Raw genomic sequence first — 17,384 nt, 5'->3', positions numbered from 1 at the left:
TATTTTATTTTATTTATTTATTTTTTTTGAGACGGAGTCTGGCCCTGTCACCCAGGCTGGAGTGCAGTGGCGTGATCTCGGCTCACTGCACCTATGCTTCCCGGGTTCAAGCGATTCTCCTGCCTCAGCTTCCTGAGTAGCTGGGACTACAGGCGCGCACCACCACACCCAGCTAATTTTTTTTTTTTTTTTTTTTTTAGTAGAGACAGGGTTTCACCATGTTGGCCAGGCTGGTCTCGAAGTCCTGAACTCAGGTGATGCACCCGCCTCGGCCTCCCAAAGTGCTGAGATTGCAGGCATGAGCCACTGCGCCTGGCCGAACATTTTTAATTTTTATTTTATTATTATTATTATTATTATTATTACTTTTTGAGATGGAGCTTTGTTTTTGTTGCCCAGGCTGAAGCACAATGGCGGGATCTTGGCTCACTGCAACCTCCGCCTCCTAGGATCAAGAGATTCTCCTGCCTTAGCCTCCCAAGTACCTGGGAGTATAGGCATGCACCACCACGCCCGACGATATTTTGTATTTTTAGTAGAGATGGGGTTTCTCCATGTTGGTCAGGCTGGTCTGGAACCCCTCACCTCAGCTGATCCACCCACAGCAGCCTCCGACAATTACAGGCGTGAGCCACCGCGCCCAGCCGTCCACCCTGTTCTCTACCAGAGTTCTGATACCGTGACTCTGTATAAAATGGTTTGGAAGCTGGACCCACCCTGTGTGAGTGTGGTTGTCCTGAGCCCACAGAAAGACACCTCCAGAGTGCGGATTGAGAAGCCTTTATTGTGGGAGGATCGGGGTGTCTGAGGGCCCCGGGAGTCGGGATGGACTTGGAAGGCTGGGGGGAGGGGCCTTTGAGGAAGAGGAGGCCTGGAAGCGGGGGTGATCACAGGTCAAGGGGTGGTCCTTGGGACCCCCGCAGTCAGTGGTGCTGCGGCGGCAGAGTGCACATTGACAGCTGAGAGCCACGGCGTAGGAGACCACGGGGTTCACGCCGCGCGGGCAGCCAGGGAGCCGGATGGACTCGAAGCGCACATCGCGGTAGTTGCACACCACCTGGGGCAGGGGCGGCAGGACCCCCTGCAGCACGCGGGTCTGGAAGCCGTGTGAGAGGGGGAATGAGCATGTGCCTGGGGCCAGCGCCTCGGCTGAGCTCCCCAGCTGCCCCCACAGGTCTGACTCAGGGGTCCAGGAAGCCCTCTGTTCCTGCCCTCCCACACCCCATTCCGCAGCCCCTGACCAGAGAGGCAGACCACCCTTCCTCCCCGGCTGCCTCTGTGGGTCTGGCCCTGAGGTGGCAGCACCTGCCCCGGCCCCGGGCAGCTCACCATGGTGGGGCAGTAGCCGGCACAGATGGTGGTGTTGACGGTGATGCACACGGGGCAGCCCTCCTTCTCGACAGCCAAGGTGGCATTGATGGGGCGGCACCGTGGCCGAAGCGTCTCCCTGGATGCCCATGTCCCGCCCATGCTCAGCAGCAGCCCCTGGGGCGAGGACACTGCTTCACCCGGGTCTGTGAGCACAGCCCTGAGCCCTGGCCTTCCCATCCCGCGTGGTACACCACCCACAAAGACCCAGAGACCCTTCCCGGCATCTCCTATTCAGGACCCACCACCCCGACACCTGCCTTTCAGAGCCCACCCCACAGCCCAGAGGACCTGAGATACCCCAACATTTCAGATCCCCACCCTCAGGAACTGCCCCACCTGAAGCTTACCGGGGGTCACGCTCCTCCAGAAAGAGGCCTCCTTCCACAGCTCACACGGGTCTGCCCCTTCTCATGCCAGTGATGGCCTGGAAGGACGTGGAAGGTGCCCAGGGGCCCTGCAGTCTTACCTGGAACATCTCCATCCTTGGTGCCTGGAAATGTGGATCTACCCTACCTTTGACATGTCTCTCTCTTAGCGGGATATCTTCCGCAAGCACTGGGGATGTGGACATGGAAAGTAAATTGAGTCTCCGTGGGGGAGTGAGACAGGGAGCGAGGGGTGTTGGACGCGGCACGGGAACCCGGCCCGAGTCAGCGGCCCCAATTGGCTGCTCTCTCTCAGATACAGTTCCCCTTCCTCCCTCCAGGGGGCGCCATGGAACGCAGGGCCCTCACTGGCCCTGGGGACTGGGTGACGTCAGGGGTGAGCCTCTCGTGATTGGCTCCACCACCCTGCGTAAGCTCAAAGGGCATAAAGGAGAGCCCCGACACCCGGAGCCATTGTGGCTCCGGCCGGTTGCGCCTGCCCTCGGGCCCTCAGGGAGGCGAGGGTTCGAGGTGCACGAGTTCGAGGCCAACCTGGTCCACATTGGTTGAAAAAAAAATTTTTTTTATCGTTCCCTATGTAACAACAATACATAAAGGGAGGACGCCTTGATAGGAAGAAATGACATCTTCCTACGTGTTTTTAAATTACTTCAATGTATGTTTTTTTTATTTTGGGAGACCGAGCCTTGCTCGGTCCTCGGGGGACCTCCCTGCCTCTCAGCCATGGCGGTTGTCACCTGTGGTAAACAGAATGGCGGGAGCAAGTGGGATGTCCCACTACTCGGGCTGAGGCAGGAGAATCACGGGAACCTAGGAGGTGGAACCTCCTCGCCCAGGAGGGGCGCGGCTTCGGACTTAGCTTCTGCCCAATGAGAGAGGGCCTCCCCGTGACTGTGCTGCCAGGTTAGCCACTTGACCCTGGTGCCCCCAACGAGGGATTCAGCCCGAGCCCCACCTCTCCCTTAGGGACCTCCGCCCACTCTACCCTCAAGCCAGGGTGCCCGGAGCGCTCCCCGGAAATGCGTGGGCTTCAGGTGATTTAACTGATTATTGAATAGGCCCGCAGGAGGTGTGTCCTGCCCCCGAAGCCGCAGCCTCGGAGAACATTATCTGGACTTAGTCCCTTTCCCGCGATGCCATCAAGCTGGACAATTTTAAGGTCTGTTTCTTTCCCAATGTAGGGTATAGGTTGGCACAGGGAAGAGGGCTAGAAACCTGACTTGAGCTCCCCGCCCAGGGCTGAACTCTCCAGCATCCTGATCACTTCTCATTCAACCTTGCTTATACTCCCCCCGTGATTGGTAGCTCTTTATCTCAAAACAGAATATTCTAAGCCAACCCCTGCCTGCTCTCACCAAGTAAGATTTCTCATTTGAACCCCAGCTCCCAGATACTTAAAGGCCTTCTGTAGACCATGTCCTCAAGGTCCCCTGGCCATCTGCTTGCATGTTCCAGTTTCTCTCCTCCCCCATCCACGTCGTGAAATGTGCCCTCCCACTCCCCAGGATGAGCAAGGTGGTGTCCTCTGTGACTGAGCAGTCAGCAACTTAACACCAAAGGTCACCAACGATCAAATCCATGAGAGTTGATCCGAGGAGTTATGTATTAGGGCTAAGAAAGAGTAAACACTCAGTAAATAGTGGCTATTATTATTATTATCATCATCATCATGATTACCCTCAAGTTTCCCTGGGAGAGCTCCTATTCAACCTTCAAAACCCCATGTTGTTGCACCCATCCTACAGAGATTGAGCTCAAATTCAGAGAGTTGTGATTTTGCAATGATTTGATGAGTTCCCCAACTGGGGTCCATCCGTAGAGCAGCTGGGCCAACCCTGAGGTCTCTCAGCATCCAGCTCTGTTCTTTTTCTGCCTGACCAGTTCCTGGGTATAAGTCTCAGGCCCGGCCAGTCCGGCTGAGGAGTGTGCAGACACAGGCAGTGCCAATTTGAATCCATCGCCAGTCCACACGGCCCTGGGCATCAGCGGTCAATGCCCGCACATAGGACTGCTTGGCCTTGCACTCAGACACCCAGTGCCCCCCGGTCCACACCCTGGCGGCAGCCCCTCCACCTACCCCTGGGCCACCTTCTTCAGAGTTATCGGCCTCGAAGCGGTGACAAAGAAGTGCTGGCGGAGGGAACTGCCGCCAGCCGCAGGCGCCTCGCCCAACACCTCCACCTCGAGCACACCCAAGTCCACAGCGGTCCGGGGGTCTGTCACCCAGACACTGACTGCATCACACACGGCCAGCCTCACCCTGATGACTCGCCGGTGAAGTATCGCTCACCTCACACTGGCTGCGGTTGGCCCGGGCGCCTGCTGACTCCCAAAAGGCCCCAGTCTCCAGCAGGAAGACCAGAGGGGGCCCGGCAGCGGCACCCCTAGACAGGACCACTCAGGGGGAAAGAAGGTCCTACTTTGGTTCAGGAAAAGGTGACAGTGCCGAGGGTGGGGTTAGGACCCCATTGACACACTGGGGAGGAAGAAAATGAGGGGGATGCAGAGGGAGCCTGGGGGAGCGGGAGCACCTCTCAGAGGACATGGAAACAGGGAAAAGGAGGCTGGGATTAGAGAAGAGGATAAACACTTCGGTGGGGACAGAAGTTTGGAACCCCAGGGGAGGCTTGCCTGCCAGGATTACGGGGAAGCCCTTGCTCTAGAAGTTTGGGGGACTCCATATATAGGACTTGCATCACACCCAACTTGTAGATTAAGAATAAATATTCAACAACTCCAGGTCAGGCACTATGCCTCACACCTGTAATCCCAGCACTTTGGGAGGCTGAGGCGGGTGGATGACTTGAGGTCAGGAGTTCGAGAGCAGCCTGGACAACATTGTGAAACAACATCTCTACTGTTAATACCAAAATCAGCCAGGCGTGGTGCTGCACGCCTGTGATCTCAGCTACTCGGGAGGCTGAGGCAGGAGAATCGCTTGAACCCGGGAGGGCCGAGATTGCAGTGAGCCAAGATCGTGTCACTGCACTTCCGCCTGGACAACACAGTGAGACTCTGTCTCAAAAAAAAAAAAAAAATAAAAAATAAGGCCGGGCATGGTGGCTCACACTTGTAATCCCAGCATTGTCGGAGGCTGCAGTGGGCGGATCAGCTGAGGTGAGGAGTTCCAGACCAGCCTGACCAACATGGAGAAACCCCATCTCTACTAAAAATACAAAATATCCTCGGGCGTGGTGGTGCATGCTTATAATGCCAGGTACTTGGGAGGCTGAGGCAGGAGAATCGCTTGATCCCAGGAGGCGGAGTTTGCAGTGAGCCAAGATCGCGCCATTGCACTTCAGCTTGGGCAACAAAAACAAAGCTCCATCTTAAAAAAATAATAATAATAATCATAAAAAAGATAAAAATTGTTCGGCCGGGCACAGTGGCTCATGCCTGCAATCCCAGCACTATGGGACGCCGAGGCGGGTGCGTCACCTGAGGTCAGGACTTTGAGACTAGCCTGGCCAACGTGGTGAAACGCTGTGTCTACTAAAAAAATTACAAAAATTAGCTGGGTGTGGTGGTGCACGCCTGTAGTCCCAGCTACTCGGGAGGCTGAGGCAGGTGAATTGCTTGAACCCGGGAAGCATAGGTGCAGTGAGCCAAGATCGCGCCACTGCACTCCAGCCTGGGTGACAGGGTGAGACTCCATCTCAAAAAAAAAAAAAAAAAAAAGATGAAATAAAAATAAAAATAGAAAATAGTCAACTACTATTACTCAATAGCAACAGAGGGTAAAATACAGGCTCAGAGAAATTAATGCTTTGTGCCTGGACACATAGCCAGCAAATGGCAGAGATGGGACTTCACCTCTGGGCAACTGCACTCTGCCATCCTTCCCGTAGAACTCTGAGGAACCGAGAGTCTTGCATCTTGGAGGATGTTCCAACAACTTTTTTTTTTTTTTTTTTTTTTTGAGGTGGGGTCTCACTCTCTCACCCAGACTGGACTGCAGTGGCTCGATCTCGGCTCACTGCAAGCTCTGCCTCCCGGGTTCAAGCCATTCTCCTGCCTCAGCCTCCCGAGTAGCTGGGACTGCAGGCGCCTGCCACCACGCCTGGCTAATTTGTTGTATTTTTTAGTAGAGACGGGGTTTCCCCGTGTTAGCCAGGATGGTATTGATCTGCTGTCCTTGCGATCTGCCCACCTCGGCCACCCAAAGTGCTGGGATTACAGGCATGAGCCACTGCGCCCGGCCCAATTTTTTTTTGTTTGTTTTGTTTTGTTTTGTTTTGTTGTTTTTTTTTTTGAAACAGAGTCTCACTCTGTCTGGCCAGGCTGGAGTACAGTGGCGCAATCCTGGCTCACTGTAACGCCTGTCTCCTGGTTTCAAGCGATTCTCCTGCCTCAGCCTTCTGAGTAACTGGAATTACAAGCGCCTGCCACCGTGCCCAGCTAATTTTTGTATTTTTAGTAGAGATGCAGTTTCACGACATTGGCCAGACTGGTCTCAAACTCCCAACCTCCAGTGATACTCCTGCCCTGGCCTCCCAGAGTGCTGGGATTATAGGCGTGAGACACCACGCCTGGCCCCAAACAAATTGCTTTAAGACGAGGTCTCCCAATGTTTCCCACTGCACTTGAACTCCTGGGCTCAAGCAATCCTCCTGCTGTGGCTCCTGAGTAGCTGGGACTACAGACTCAAGCCACCACGCCTGGCCACATTCCACAATTTAGAGAAAGTCCACAAGCTGGAATCCTAGGGAGACCCCAATTCACCTCAAAACTGCCACTAAGGAGGTAAAACGCTGCCCCTCTGAGGCAGGCTTCAGTTTCCCTGTGTGTGAAATTGACCTGGCGCTGGGAGAGGCTGTTGGAGGCGCGGATTTTGCAGTTTCCCTACAACATTCTGGAAGCCTGTGGTTCTGGGAAAGGGTGGCGTGGAGAAGACTGGGAAACAACCAGTGGTCACCAGAGCTGTAGCACCTCCTCCACCTCCGAGCTCTGGGGCTGGGAACCCCAGGCTTCGGGGCCCCTGTGGAGGACGCAGGTGGCCCCTTCTTTCCTGACATCTCAGGAGAGGGAGGGACAACCGGCTAGGGGAAGAAAAGCACAGGAAGGTTATACAGCCAGACGGGGAAGGGGCCAAATCTCTGAACAACCCCTTCCCCGAGTTCCTCTTCAAGTGCAGGGTACCCGAGAGTCAAGGCCCCGCCCCCTTTCCAGAGGCCCCTTTTCTACCCAGGTGACGGGTCCTAGCTGGGATGGGAGGCAGATGGACGGAGGGGAGCGGGGAGGAGGGGAAGGGAGAGGCAGTGGATGAAGGAGGATGGAAGAGATGACATCCCCCTCGGCCCATTCATCCCATTCAGGTCCCCAAGCCGCCCCCCACCCGCACCTGCACTGCCAGTGCCAACGTCAGAGGGAGGAAGAGGGAGCTCGGCTTAGAAGGCTGAGGCCCTGCCCCCTGGGCCACACCGATCATGTGGCCTTCCTTCTCCCCACAGAAGGCCAGACCATGGACACCTCCTGAGCTGGAGGTCATCCTCCATCTCCACCCTGTTTTCTCTTTCTTTCTTTCCTTCTTTCTTTCTTTCTTTCTTTCTTTCTTTCTTTCTTTCTTTCTTTCTTTCTTTCTTTCTTTTTTTGAGATGGAGTCTCGCTCTGTCATGGAGGCTGGCGTGCAGTGGCGCGATCTCTGCTCACTGCAAGCTCCCCCTCCTAGGTTCACTCCATTCTCCTGCCTCAGCCTCCCAAGCAGCTTGGACTACAGGGGCCCGCGAGCAAGCCCAGATAAGTTTTTGTATTTTTAGTAGAGACGGGGTTTCACCGTGTTAGCCAGGAAGGTCTCGATTCCCTGACCACATGATCCACCCGCCTCCGCCTCCCAAAGTGGTGGGATTACAGGAGCGCAGCACCACGCCCAGCTAATTTTGGTATTATCAGTAGAGATGTTATTTCACAGTGTTGGCCAGGCTGCTCTTGAACTCCTGACCTCAAGTCAACCACCCGCCTCAGCCTCCCAAAGTGCTGGGACTACAGGTGTGAGCCATAGTGCCTGACCTGGAGTTGTTGAATATTTATTCTTAATCTACAAGTTGGGTGTGATGCAAGTCCTGTACATGGAGTCGCCCAAACGTCTAGAACAAGGGCTTCCCCATAATCCTGGCAGGCAGGCCTCCCCTGGGGTTCCAAACTTCTGTCCCCACTGAAGTGTTTATCCTCTTCTCTAATCCCAGCCTCCTTTTCCCTGTTTCCATGTCCTCTGAGAGGTGCTCCCGCTCCCCCAGGCTCCCTCTGCATCCCCCTCATTTTCTTCCTCCCCAGTGTGTCATTGGAGTCCTAACCCCCACCCTTGACATTGTCCCCTTTTCCTACTCCAAAGTGGGACCTTCTTTTCCCCCGAGTGGTCCTGTCTAGGGGTGCCGCTGCCGGGCCCCCTCTGGTCTTCCTGCTGGAGACTGGGGCCTTTTGGGAGTCAGCAGGCACCCGGGCCAACCGCAGCCAGTGTGGGGTGAGCGATACTTCACCGGCGAGTCATCAGGGTGAGGCTGGCCGTGTGCGATGCAGTCAGTGTCTGGGTGACAGACCCCCGGACCGCTGTGGACTTGGGTGTGCTCGAGGTGGAGGTGTTGGGCGAGGCGCCTGCAGCTGGCGGCAGTTCCCTCCGCCAGCACTTCTTTGTCACCTGCATCAAGGCCGATAACTCTGAAGAAGGTGGCCCAGGGGTAGGTGGAGGGGCTGCCGCCGGCGTGTGGACCGGGGGGCACTGGGTGTCTGAGTGCAAGGCCAAGCAGTCCTATGTGCGGGCATTGACCGCTGATGCCCAGGGCCGTGTGGACTGGCGATGGATTCAAATTGGCACTGCCTGTGTCTGCACACTCCTCAGCCGGACTGGCCGGGCCTGAGACTTATACCCAGGAACTGGTCAGGCAGAAAAAGAACAGAGCTGGATGCTGAGAGACCTCAGGGTTGGCCCAGCTGCTCTACGGATGGACCCCAGTTGGGGAACTCATCAAATCATTGCAAAATCACAACTCTCTGAATTTGAGCTCAATCTCTGTAGGATGGGTGCAACAACATGGGGTTTTGAAGGTTGAATAGGAGCTCTCCCAGGGAAACTTGAGGGTAATCATGATGATGATGATAATAATAATAATAGCCACTATTTACTGAGTGTTTACTCTTTCTTAGCCCTAACACATAACTCCTCGGATCAACTCTCATGGATTTGATCGTTGGTGACCTTTGGTGTTAAGTTGCTGACTGCTCAGTCACAGAGGACACCACCTTGCTCATCCTGGGGAGTGGGAGGGCACATTTCACGACGTGGATGGGGGAGGAGAGAAACTGGAACATGCAAGCAGATGGCCAGGGGACCTTGAGGACATGGTCTACAGAAGGCCTTTAAGTATCTGGGAGCTGGGGTTCAAATGAGAAATCTTACTTGGTGAGAGCAGGCAGGGGTTGGCTTAGAATATTCTGTTTTGAGATAAAGAGCTACCAATCACGGGGGGAGTATAAGCAAGGTTGAATGAGAAGTGATCAGGATGCTGGAGAGTTCAGCCCTGGGCGGGGAGCTCAAGTCAGGTTTCTAGCCCTCTTCCCTGTGCCAACCTATACCCTACATTGGGAAAGAAACAGACCTTAAAATTGTCCAGCTTGATGGCATCGCGGGAAAGGGACTAAGTCCAGATAATGTTCTCCGAGGCTGCGGCTTCGGGGGCAGGACACACCTCCTGCGGGCCTATTCAATAATCAGTTAAATCACCTGAAGCCCACGCATTTCCGGGGAGCGCTCCGGGCACCCTGGCTTGAGGGTAGAGTGGGCGGAGGTCCCTAAGGGAGAGGTGGGGCTCGGGCTGAATCCCTCGTTGGGGGCACCAGGGTCAAGTGGCTAACCTGGCAGCACAGTCACGGGGAGGCCCTCTCTCATTGGGCAGAAGCTAAGTCCGAAGCCGCGCCCCTCCTGGGCGAGGAGGTTCCACCTCCTAGGTTCCCGTGATTCTCCTGCCTCAGCCCGAGTAGTGGGACATCCCACTTGCTCCCGCCATTCTGTTTACCACAGGTGACAACCGCCATGGCTGAGAGGCAGGGAGGTCCCCCGAGGACCGAGCAAGGCTCGGTCTCCCAAAATAAAAAAAACATACATTGAAGTAATTTAAAAACACGTAGGAAGATGTCATTTCTTCCTATCAAGGCGTCCTCCCTTTATGTATTGTTGTTACATAGGGAACGATAAAAAAAATTTTTTTTTCAACCAATGTGGACCAGGTTGGCCTCGAACTCGTGCACCTCGAACCCTCGCCTCCCTGAGGGCCCGAGGGCAGGCGCAACCGGCCGGAGCCACAATGGCTCCGGGTGCCGGGGCTCTCCTTTATGCCCTTTGAGCTTACGCAGGGTGGTGGAGCCAATCACGAGAGGCTCACCCCTGACGTCACCCAGTCCCCAGGGCCAGTGAGGGCCCTGCGTTCCATGGCGCCCCCTGGAGGGAGGAAGGGGAACTGTATCTGAGAGAGAGCAGCCAATTGGGGCCGCTGACTCGGGCCGGGTTCCCGTGCCGCGTCCAACACCCCTCGCTCCCTGTCTCACTCCCCCACGGAGACTCAATTTACTTTCCATGTCCACATCCCCAGTGCTTGCGGAAGATATCCCGCTAAGAGAGAGACATGTCAAAGGTAGGGTAGATCCACATTTCCAGGCACCAAGGATGGAGATGTTCCAGGTAAGACTGCAGGGCCCCTGGGCACCTTCCACGTCCTTCCAGGCCATCACTGGCATGAGAAGGGGCAGACCCGTGTGAGCTGTGGAAGGAGGCCTCTTTCTGGAGGAGCGTGACCCCCGGTAAGCTTCAGGTGGGGCAGTTCCTGAGGGTGGGGATCTGAAATGTTGGGGTATCTCAGGTCCTCTGGGCTGTGGGGTGGGCTCTGAAAGGCAGGTGTCGGGGTGGTGGGTCCTGAATAGGAGATGCCGGGAAGGGTCTCTGGGTCTTTGTGGGTGGTGTACCACGCGGGATGGGAAGGCCAGGGCTCAGGGCTGTGCTCACAGACCCGGGTGAAGCAGTGTCCTCGCCTCAGGGGCTGCTGCTGAGCATGGGCGGGACATGGGCATCCAGGGAGACGCTTCGGCCACGGTGCCGCCCCATCAATGCCACCTTGGCTGTCGAGAAGGAGGGCTGCCCCGTGTGCATCACCGTCAACACCACCATCTGTGCCGGCTACTGCCCCACCATGGTGAGCTGCCCGGGGCCGGGGCAGGTGCTGCCACCTCAGGGCCAGACCCACAGAGGCAGCCGGGGAGGAAGGGTGGTCTGCCTCTCTGGTCAGGGGCTGCGGAACGGGGTGTGGGAGGGCAGGAACAGAGGGCTTCCTGGACCCCTGAGTCAGACCTGTGGGGGCAGCTGGGGAGCTCAGCCGAGGCGCTGGCCCCAGGCACATGCTCATTCCCCCTCTCACACGGCTTCCAGACCCGCGTGCTGCAGGGGGTCCTGCCGCCCCTGCCCCAGGTGGTGTGCAACTACCGCGATGTGCGCTTCGAGTCCATCCGGCTCCCTGGCTGCCCGCGCGGCGTGAACCCCGTGGTCTCCTACGCCGTGGCTCTCAGCTGTCAATGTGCACTCTGCCGCCGCAGCACCACTGACTGCGGGGGTCCCAAGGACCACCCCTTGACCTGTGATCACCCCCGCTTCCAGGCCTCCTCTTCCTCAAAGGCCCCTCCCCCCAGCCTTCCAAGTCCATCCCGACTCCCGGGGCCCTCAGACACCCCGATCCTCCCACAATAAAGGCTTCTCAATCCGCACTCTGGAGGTGTCTTTCTGTGGGCTCAGGACAACCACACTCACACAGGGTGGGTCCAGCTTCCAAACCATTTTATACAGAGTCACGGTATCAGAACTCTGGTAGAGAACAGGGTGGACGGCTGGGCGCGGTGGCTCACGCCTGTAATCCCACCACTTTGGGAGGCCGAGGCGGGTGGATCATGAGGTCAGGAGATCGAGACCATCCTGGCTAACACGGTGAAACCCCGTCTCTACTAAAAATACGGAAAGTTATCCGGCCTTGGTGGCGGGCGCTTGCAGGGGAATGGAGTGAACCTGGGAGCGGGAGGTTGCGGTGAGCAGAGATCACGCCACTGCACTCCAGCCTGCACGACAGAGCGAGACTCCATCTCAAAAAAAAAAAGAAAGAAAGAAAGAAAAAGAAAAGAGGGTGGAGATGGGGGATGACATCCAGCTCAGGAGGTGTCCATGGTCTGGCCTTCCGTGGGGAGAAGGAAGGCCACACGATTGGTGTGGCCCAGGGGGCAGGGCCTCAGCCTTCTAAGCCGAGCTCCCTCTTCCTCCCTCTGAGGTTGGCACTGGCAGTCCAGGTGGGGGCTTGGGGACCTGAATGGGATGAATGAGCCAAGTGGGATGTCATCTCTTCCATTGTCCTTCATCCACTGCCTCTCCCTTCCCCTCCTCCTCCGCCCCCTCCACCCCCCGGTCCATCTACCTCCCATCCCAGCCAGGAGCCATCACCTAAGTAGAAAAGGGGCCTCTGGAAAGGGGGCGGGGCCTTGACTCTTGGGTACCCTGCGCTTGAAGACGAACTCTGGGAAGGGGTTTTTCAGGGAGTTGGCCCCTTCCCCACCTGGCTGTATAACCTTCCTGTTCTTTTCTTCCCCTAACCGGTTGCCGCTCCCTCTCCTGAGATGTCAGGAAAGAGGGAGCCACCTGCGTCCTCCACAGTGGCCCCGGAAGCCTGGGGTTCCCAGCCCCAGAGCTCAGAGGCGAAGGAGGTGCTACAGCTCTGGTGACCACTGGTTGTTTCCCAGTCTTCTCCATGCCACCCTTTCCCAAAACAACAAAACAAAACAAAACAAACAAAAAAAATTGGGCCTGGCGCAGTGGTTCATGCCTGTAATCCCAGCACTTTGGGAAGCCGAGCGGGCGGATCACAAAGTCAGGAGATCAAGACTATCCTGGCTAACACGGGGAAACCCCGTCTCTACTGAAAAATACAACAAATTAGCCAGGCGTCCTGGTGGGCGCCTGTAGTCCCAGCTACTTGGGAGGCCGAGGCAGGAGAATGGCAGGAACCCGGGAGGCGGATCTTGCAGTGAGCCGAGATCGCGCCACTGCAGTCCAGTCTCAACAACAGAGCGAGACTCCGTCAAAAAAAAAAAAAAAAAAAAAAATTGATTGGAACATCCTCCAACATGCAAGACTCTCAGTTCCTCAGAGTTCTACAGGAAGGATGGCAGAGTGCAGTTGCCCAGAGTTGAAGTCCCATCTCTGCCATTTGTTGGCTGTGTGACCAGGCACAAATCATTAATTTCTCTGAGCCTGTATTTTACCATCTGTTGCTATTGAGTAATAGTAGTGGACTATTTTCTATTTTTATTTTTATTTTATTTTATTTATTTATTTTTTTTGAGACGGAGTCTGGCCCTGTCACCCAGGCTGGAGTGCAGTGGCGTGATCTCGGCTCACTGCACCTATGCTTCCCGGGTTCAAGCGATTCTCCTGCCTCAGCTTCCTGAGTAGCTGGGACTACAGGCGCGCACCACCACACCCAGCTAATTTTTTTTTTTTTTTTTTTTTTAGTAGAGACAGGGTTTCACCATGTTGGCCAGGCTGGTCTCGAAGTCCTGAACTCAGGTGATGCACCCGCCTCGGCCTCCCAAAGTGCTGAGATTGCAGGCATGAGCCACTGCGCCTGGCCGAACATTTTTAATTTTTATTTTATTATTATTATTATTATTATTATTACTTTTTGAGATGGAGCTTTGTTTTTGTTGCCCAGGCTGAAGCACAATGGCGGGATCTTGGCTCACTGCAACCTCCGCCTCCTAGGATCAAGAGATTCTCCTGCCTTAGCCTCCCAAGTACCTGGGAGTATAGGCATGCACCACCACGCCCGACGATATTTTGTATTTTTAGTAGAGATGGGGTTTCTCCATGTTGGTCAGGCTGGTCTGGAACCCCTCACCTCAGCTGATCCACCCACAGCAGCCTCCGACAATTACAGGCGTGAGCCACCGCGCCCAGCCGTCCACCCTGTTCTCTACCAGAGTTCTGATACCGTGACTCTGTATAAAATGGTTTGGAAGCTGGACCCACCCTGTGTGAGTGTGGTTGTCCTGAGCCCACAGAAAGACACCTCCAGAGTGCGGATTGAGAAGCCTTTATTGTGGGAGGATCGGGGTGTCTGAGGGCCCCGGGAGTCGGGATGGACTTGGAAGGCTGGGGGGAGGGGCCTTTGAGGAAGAGGAGGCCTGGAAGCGGGGGTGATCACAGGTCAAGGGGTGGTCCTTGGGACCCCCGCAGTCAGTGGTGCTGCGGCGGCAGAGTGCACATTGACAGCTGAGAGCCACGGCGTAGGAGACCACGGGGTTCACGCCGCGCGGGCAGCCAGGGAGCCGGATGGACTCGAAGCGCACATCGCGGTAGTTGCACACCACCTGGGGCAGGGGCGGCAGGACCCCCTGCAGCACGCGGGTCTGGAAGCCGTGTGAGAGGGGGAATGAGCATGTGCCTGGGGCCAGCGCCTCGGCTGAGCTCCCCAGCTGCCCCCACAGGTCTGACTCAGGGGTCCAGGAAGCCCTCTGTTCCTGCCCTCCCACACCCCATTCCGCAGCCCCTGACCAGAGAGGCAGACCACCCTTCCTCCCCGGCTGCCTCTGTGGGTCTGGCCCTGAGGTGGCAGCACCTGCCCCGGCCCCGGGCAGCTCACCATGGTGGGGCAGTAGCCGGCACAGATGGTGGTGTTGACGGTGATGCACACGGGGCAGCCCTCCTTCTCGACAGCCAAGGTGGCATTGATGGGGCGGCACCGTGGCCGAAGCGTCTCCCTGGATGCCCATGTCCCGCCCATGCTCAGCAGCAGCCCCTGGGGCGAGGACACTGCTTCACCCGGGTCTGTGAGCACAGCCCTGAGCCCTGGCCTTCCCATCCCGCGTGGTACACCACCCACAAAGACCCAGAGACCCTTCCCGGCATCTCCTATTCAGGACCCACCACCCCGACACCTGCCTTTCAGAGCCCACCCCACAGCCCAGAGGACCTGAGATACCCCAACATTTCAGATCCCCACCCTCAGGAACTGCCCCACCTGAAGCTTACCGGGGGTCACGCTCCTCCAGAAAGAGGCCTCCTTCCACAGCTCACACGGGTCTGCCCCTTCTCATGCCAGTGATGGCCTGGAAGGACGTGGAAGGTGCCCAGGGGCCCTGCAGTCTTACCTGGAACATCTCCATCCTTGGTGCCTGGAAATGTGGATCTACCCTACCTTTGACATGTCTCTCTCTTAGCGGGATATCTTCCGCAAGCACTGGGGATGTGGACATGGAAAGTAAATTGAGTCTCCGTGGGGGAGTGAGACAGGGAGCGAGGGGTGTTGGACGCGGCACGGGAACCCGGCCCGAGTCAGCGGCCCCAATTGGCTGCTCTCTCTCAGATACAGTTCCCCTTCCTCCCTCCAGGGGGCGCCATGGAACGCAGGGCCCTCACTGGCCCTGGGGACTGGGTGACGTCAGGGGTGAGCCTCTCGTGATTGGCTCCACCACCCTGCGTAAGCTCAAAGGGCATAAAGGAGAGCCCCGACACCCGGAGCCATTGTGGCTCCGGCCGGTTGCGCCTGCCCTCGGGCCCTCAGGGAGGCGAGGGTTCGAGGTGCACGAGTTCGAGGCCAACCTGGTCCACATTGGTTGAAAAAAAAATTTTTTTTATCGTTCCCTATGTAACAACAATACATAAAGGGAGGACGCCTTGATAGGAAGAAATGACATCTTCCTACGTGTTTTTAAATTACTTCAATGTATGTTTTTTTTATTTTGGGAGACCGAGCCTTGCTCGGTCCTCGGGGGACCTCCCTGCCTCTCAGCCATGGCGGTTGTCACCTGTGGTAAACAGAATGGCGGGAGCAAGTGGGATGTCCCACTACTCGGGCTGAGGCAGGAGAATCACGGGAACCTAGGAGGTGGAACCTCCTCGCCCAGGAGGGGCGCGGCTTCGGACTTAGCTTCTGCCCAATGAGAGAGGGCCTCCCCGTGACTGTGCTGCCAGGTTAGCCACTTGACCCTGGTGCCCCCAACGAGGGATTCAGCCCGAGCCCCACCTCTCCCTTAGGGACCTCCGCCCACTCTACCCTCAAGCCAGGGTGCCCGGAGCGCTCCCCGGAAATGCGTGGGCTTCAGGTGATTTAACTGATTATTGAATAGGCCCGCAGGAGGTGTGTCCTGCCCCCGAAGCCGCAGCCTCGGAGAACATTATCTGGACTTAGTCCCTTTCCCGCGATGCCATCAAGCTGGACAATTTTAAGGTCTGTTTCTTTCCCAATGTAGGGTATAGGTTGGCACAGGGAAGAGGGCTAGAAACCTGACTTGAGCTCCCCGCCCAGGGCTGAACTCTCCAGCATCCTGATCACTTCTCATTCAACCTTGCTTATACTCCCCCCGTGATTGGTAGCTCTTTATCTCAAAACAGAATATTCTAAGCCAACCCCTGCCTGCTCTCACCAAGTAAGATTTCTCATTTGAACCCCAGCTCCCAGATACTTAAAGGCCTTCTGTAGACCATGTCCTCAAGGTCCCCTGGCCATCTGCTTGCATGTTCCAGTTTCTCTCCTCCCCCATCCACGTCGTGAAATGTGCCCTCCCACTCCCCAGGATGAGCAAGGTGGTGTCCTCTGTGACTGAGCAGTCAGCAACTTAACACCAAAGGTCACCAACGATCAAATCCATGAGAGTTGATCCGAGGAGTTATGTATTAGGGCTAAGAAAGAGTAAACACTCAGTAAATAGTGGCTATTATTATTATTATCATCATCATCATGATTACCCTCAAGTTTCCCTGGGAGAGCTCCTATTCAACCTTCAAAACCCCATGTTGTTGCACCCATCCTACAGAGATTGAGCTCAAATTCAGAGAGTTGTGATTTTGCAATGATTTGATGAGTTCCCCAACTGGGGTCCATCCGTAGAGCAGCTGGGCCAACCCTGAGGTCTCTCAGCATCCAGCTCTGTTCTTTTTCTGCCTGACCAGTTCCTGGGTATAAGTCTCAGGCCCGGCCAGTCCGGCTGAGGAGTGTGCAGACACAGGCAGTGCCAATTTGAATCCATCGCCAGTCCACACGGCCCTGGGCATCAGCGGTCAATGCCCGCACATAGGACTGCTTGGCCTTGCACTCAGACACCCAGTGCCCCCCGGTCCACACCCTGGCGGCAGCCCCTCCACCTACCCCTGGGCCACCTTCTTCAGAGTTATCGGCCTCGAAGCGGTGACAAAGAAGTGCTGGCGGAGGGAACTGCCGCCAGCCGCAGGCGCCTCGCCCAACACCTCCACCTCGAGCACACCCAAGTCCACAGCGGTCCGGGGGTCTGTCACCCAGACACTGACTGCATCACACACGGCCAGCCTCACCCTGATGACTCGCCGGTGAAGTATCGCTCACCTCACACTGGCTGCGGTTGGCCCGGGCGCCTGCTGACTCCCAAAAGGCCCCAGTCTCCAGCAGGAAGACCAGAGGGGGCCCGGCAGCGGCACCCCTAGACAGGACCACTCAGGGGGAAAGAAGGTCCTACTTTGGTTCAGGAAAAGGTGACAGTGCCGAGGGTGGGGTTAGGACCCCATTGACACACTGGGGAGGAAGAAAATGAGGGGGATGCAGAGGGAGCCTGGGGGAGCGGGAGCACCTCTCAGAG

General features: G+C 56.5%; 3 protein-coding genes and 1 pseudogene across 12 annotated transcripts; 2 read left to right on the top strand and 2 right to left on the bottom strand.

The window, feature by feature from the left end:
- Window positions 1-764: 764 nt before the first annotated feature.
- LOC129526156 (choriogonadotropin subunit beta 7-like) lies at window positions 765-3,997 on the bottom strand. Of its 5 annotated transcripts, none has more exons than XM_055359640.2 (5): window positions 3,835-3,997; window positions 1,885-1,926; window positions 1,719-1,795; window positions 1,330-1,485; window positions 765-1,096 (listed from the first exon to the last, which is right to left on the bottom strand). In XM_055359640.2, the coding sequence occupies exons 4-5, from the start codon at window positions 1,468-1,470 to the stop codon at window positions 782-784; spliced, it is 456 nt and encodes a 151-aa protein (XP_055215615.1). In that variant the 5' UTR covers window positions 1,471-1,485; window positions 1,719-1,795; window positions 1,885-1,926; window positions 3,835-3,997; the 3' UTR covers window positions 765-781. The 5 variants fall into 5 exon arrangements, with proteins under 5 accessions (XP_055215615.1, XP_063553617.1, XP_063553615.1 ...); XM_063697547.1 differs by lacking the exon at window positions 3,835-3,997 and adding an exon at window positions 3,113-3,238; XM_063697545.1 differs by having other exon boundaries at window positions 1,719-1,926.
- Window positions 2,777-8,852, top strand: LOC134756987 (neurotrophin-4-like; annotated as a pseudogene).
- Window positions 8,284-11,498, top strand: LOC134757023 (choriogonadotropin subunit beta 7-like). 2 transcript variants are annotated; one of them, XM_063697542.1, is made up of 5 exons: window positions 8,284-8,428; window positions 10,337-10,378; window positions 10,468-10,544; window positions 10,778-10,933; window positions 11,167-11,498. In XM_063697542.1, the coding sequence occupies exons 4-5, from the start codon at window positions 10,793-10,795 to the stop codon at window positions 11,479-11,481; spliced, it is 456 nt and encodes a 151-aa protein (XP_063553612.1). In that variant the 5' UTR covers window positions 8,284-8,428; window positions 10,337-10,378; window positions 10,468-10,544; window positions 10,778-10,792; the 3' UTR covers window positions 11,482-11,498. The 2 variants fall into 2 exon arrangements, with proteins under 2 accessions (XP_063553612.1, XP_063553613.1); XM_063697543.1 differs by lacking the exon at window positions 8,284-8,428 and adding an exon at window positions 9,024-9,150.
- A 2,353-nt stretch (window positions 11,499-13,851) lies between these two features.
- On the bottom strand, window positions 13,852-17,091 carry LOC129526103 (choriogonadotropin subunit beta 7-like). Of its 5 annotated transcripts, none has more exons than XM_055359484.2 (5): window positions 16,922-17,084; window positions 14,972-15,013; window positions 14,806-14,882; window positions 14,417-14,572; window positions 13,852-14,183 (listed from the first exon to the last, which is right to left on the bottom strand). In XM_055359484.2, exons 4-5 carry the CDS (start codon window positions 14,555-14,557, stop codon window positions 13,869-13,871), a joined length of 456 nt encoding a protein of 151 aa, XP_055215459.1. In that variant the 5' UTR covers window positions 14,558-14,572; window positions 14,806-14,882; window positions 14,972-15,013; window positions 16,922-17,084; the 3' UTR covers window positions 13,852-13,868. The 5 variants fall into 5 exon arrangements, 4 of the variants coding, with proteins under 4 accessions (XP_055215459.1, XP_063553611.1, XP_055215457.1 ...); XM_063697541.1 differs by lacking the exon at window positions 16,922-17,084 and adding an exon at window positions 16,200-16,325; XM_055359482.2 differs by having other exon boundaries at window positions 14,806-15,013; window positions 16,922-17,083.
- Between the last annotated feature and the right edge of the window lie 293 nt (window positions 17,092-17,384).

This window comes from Gorilla gorilla, chromosome 14, assembly GCF_029281585.2.
Source record: "Gorilla gorilla gorilla isolate KB3781 chromosome 14, NHGRI_mGorGor1-v2.1_pri, whole genome shotgun sequence".
Lineage (NCBI taxonomy): Eukaryota > Metazoa > Chordata > Mammalia > Primates > Hominidae > Gorilla > Gorilla gorilla.
This window is presented reverse-complemented; position numbering and strand designations above follow the sequence as displayed.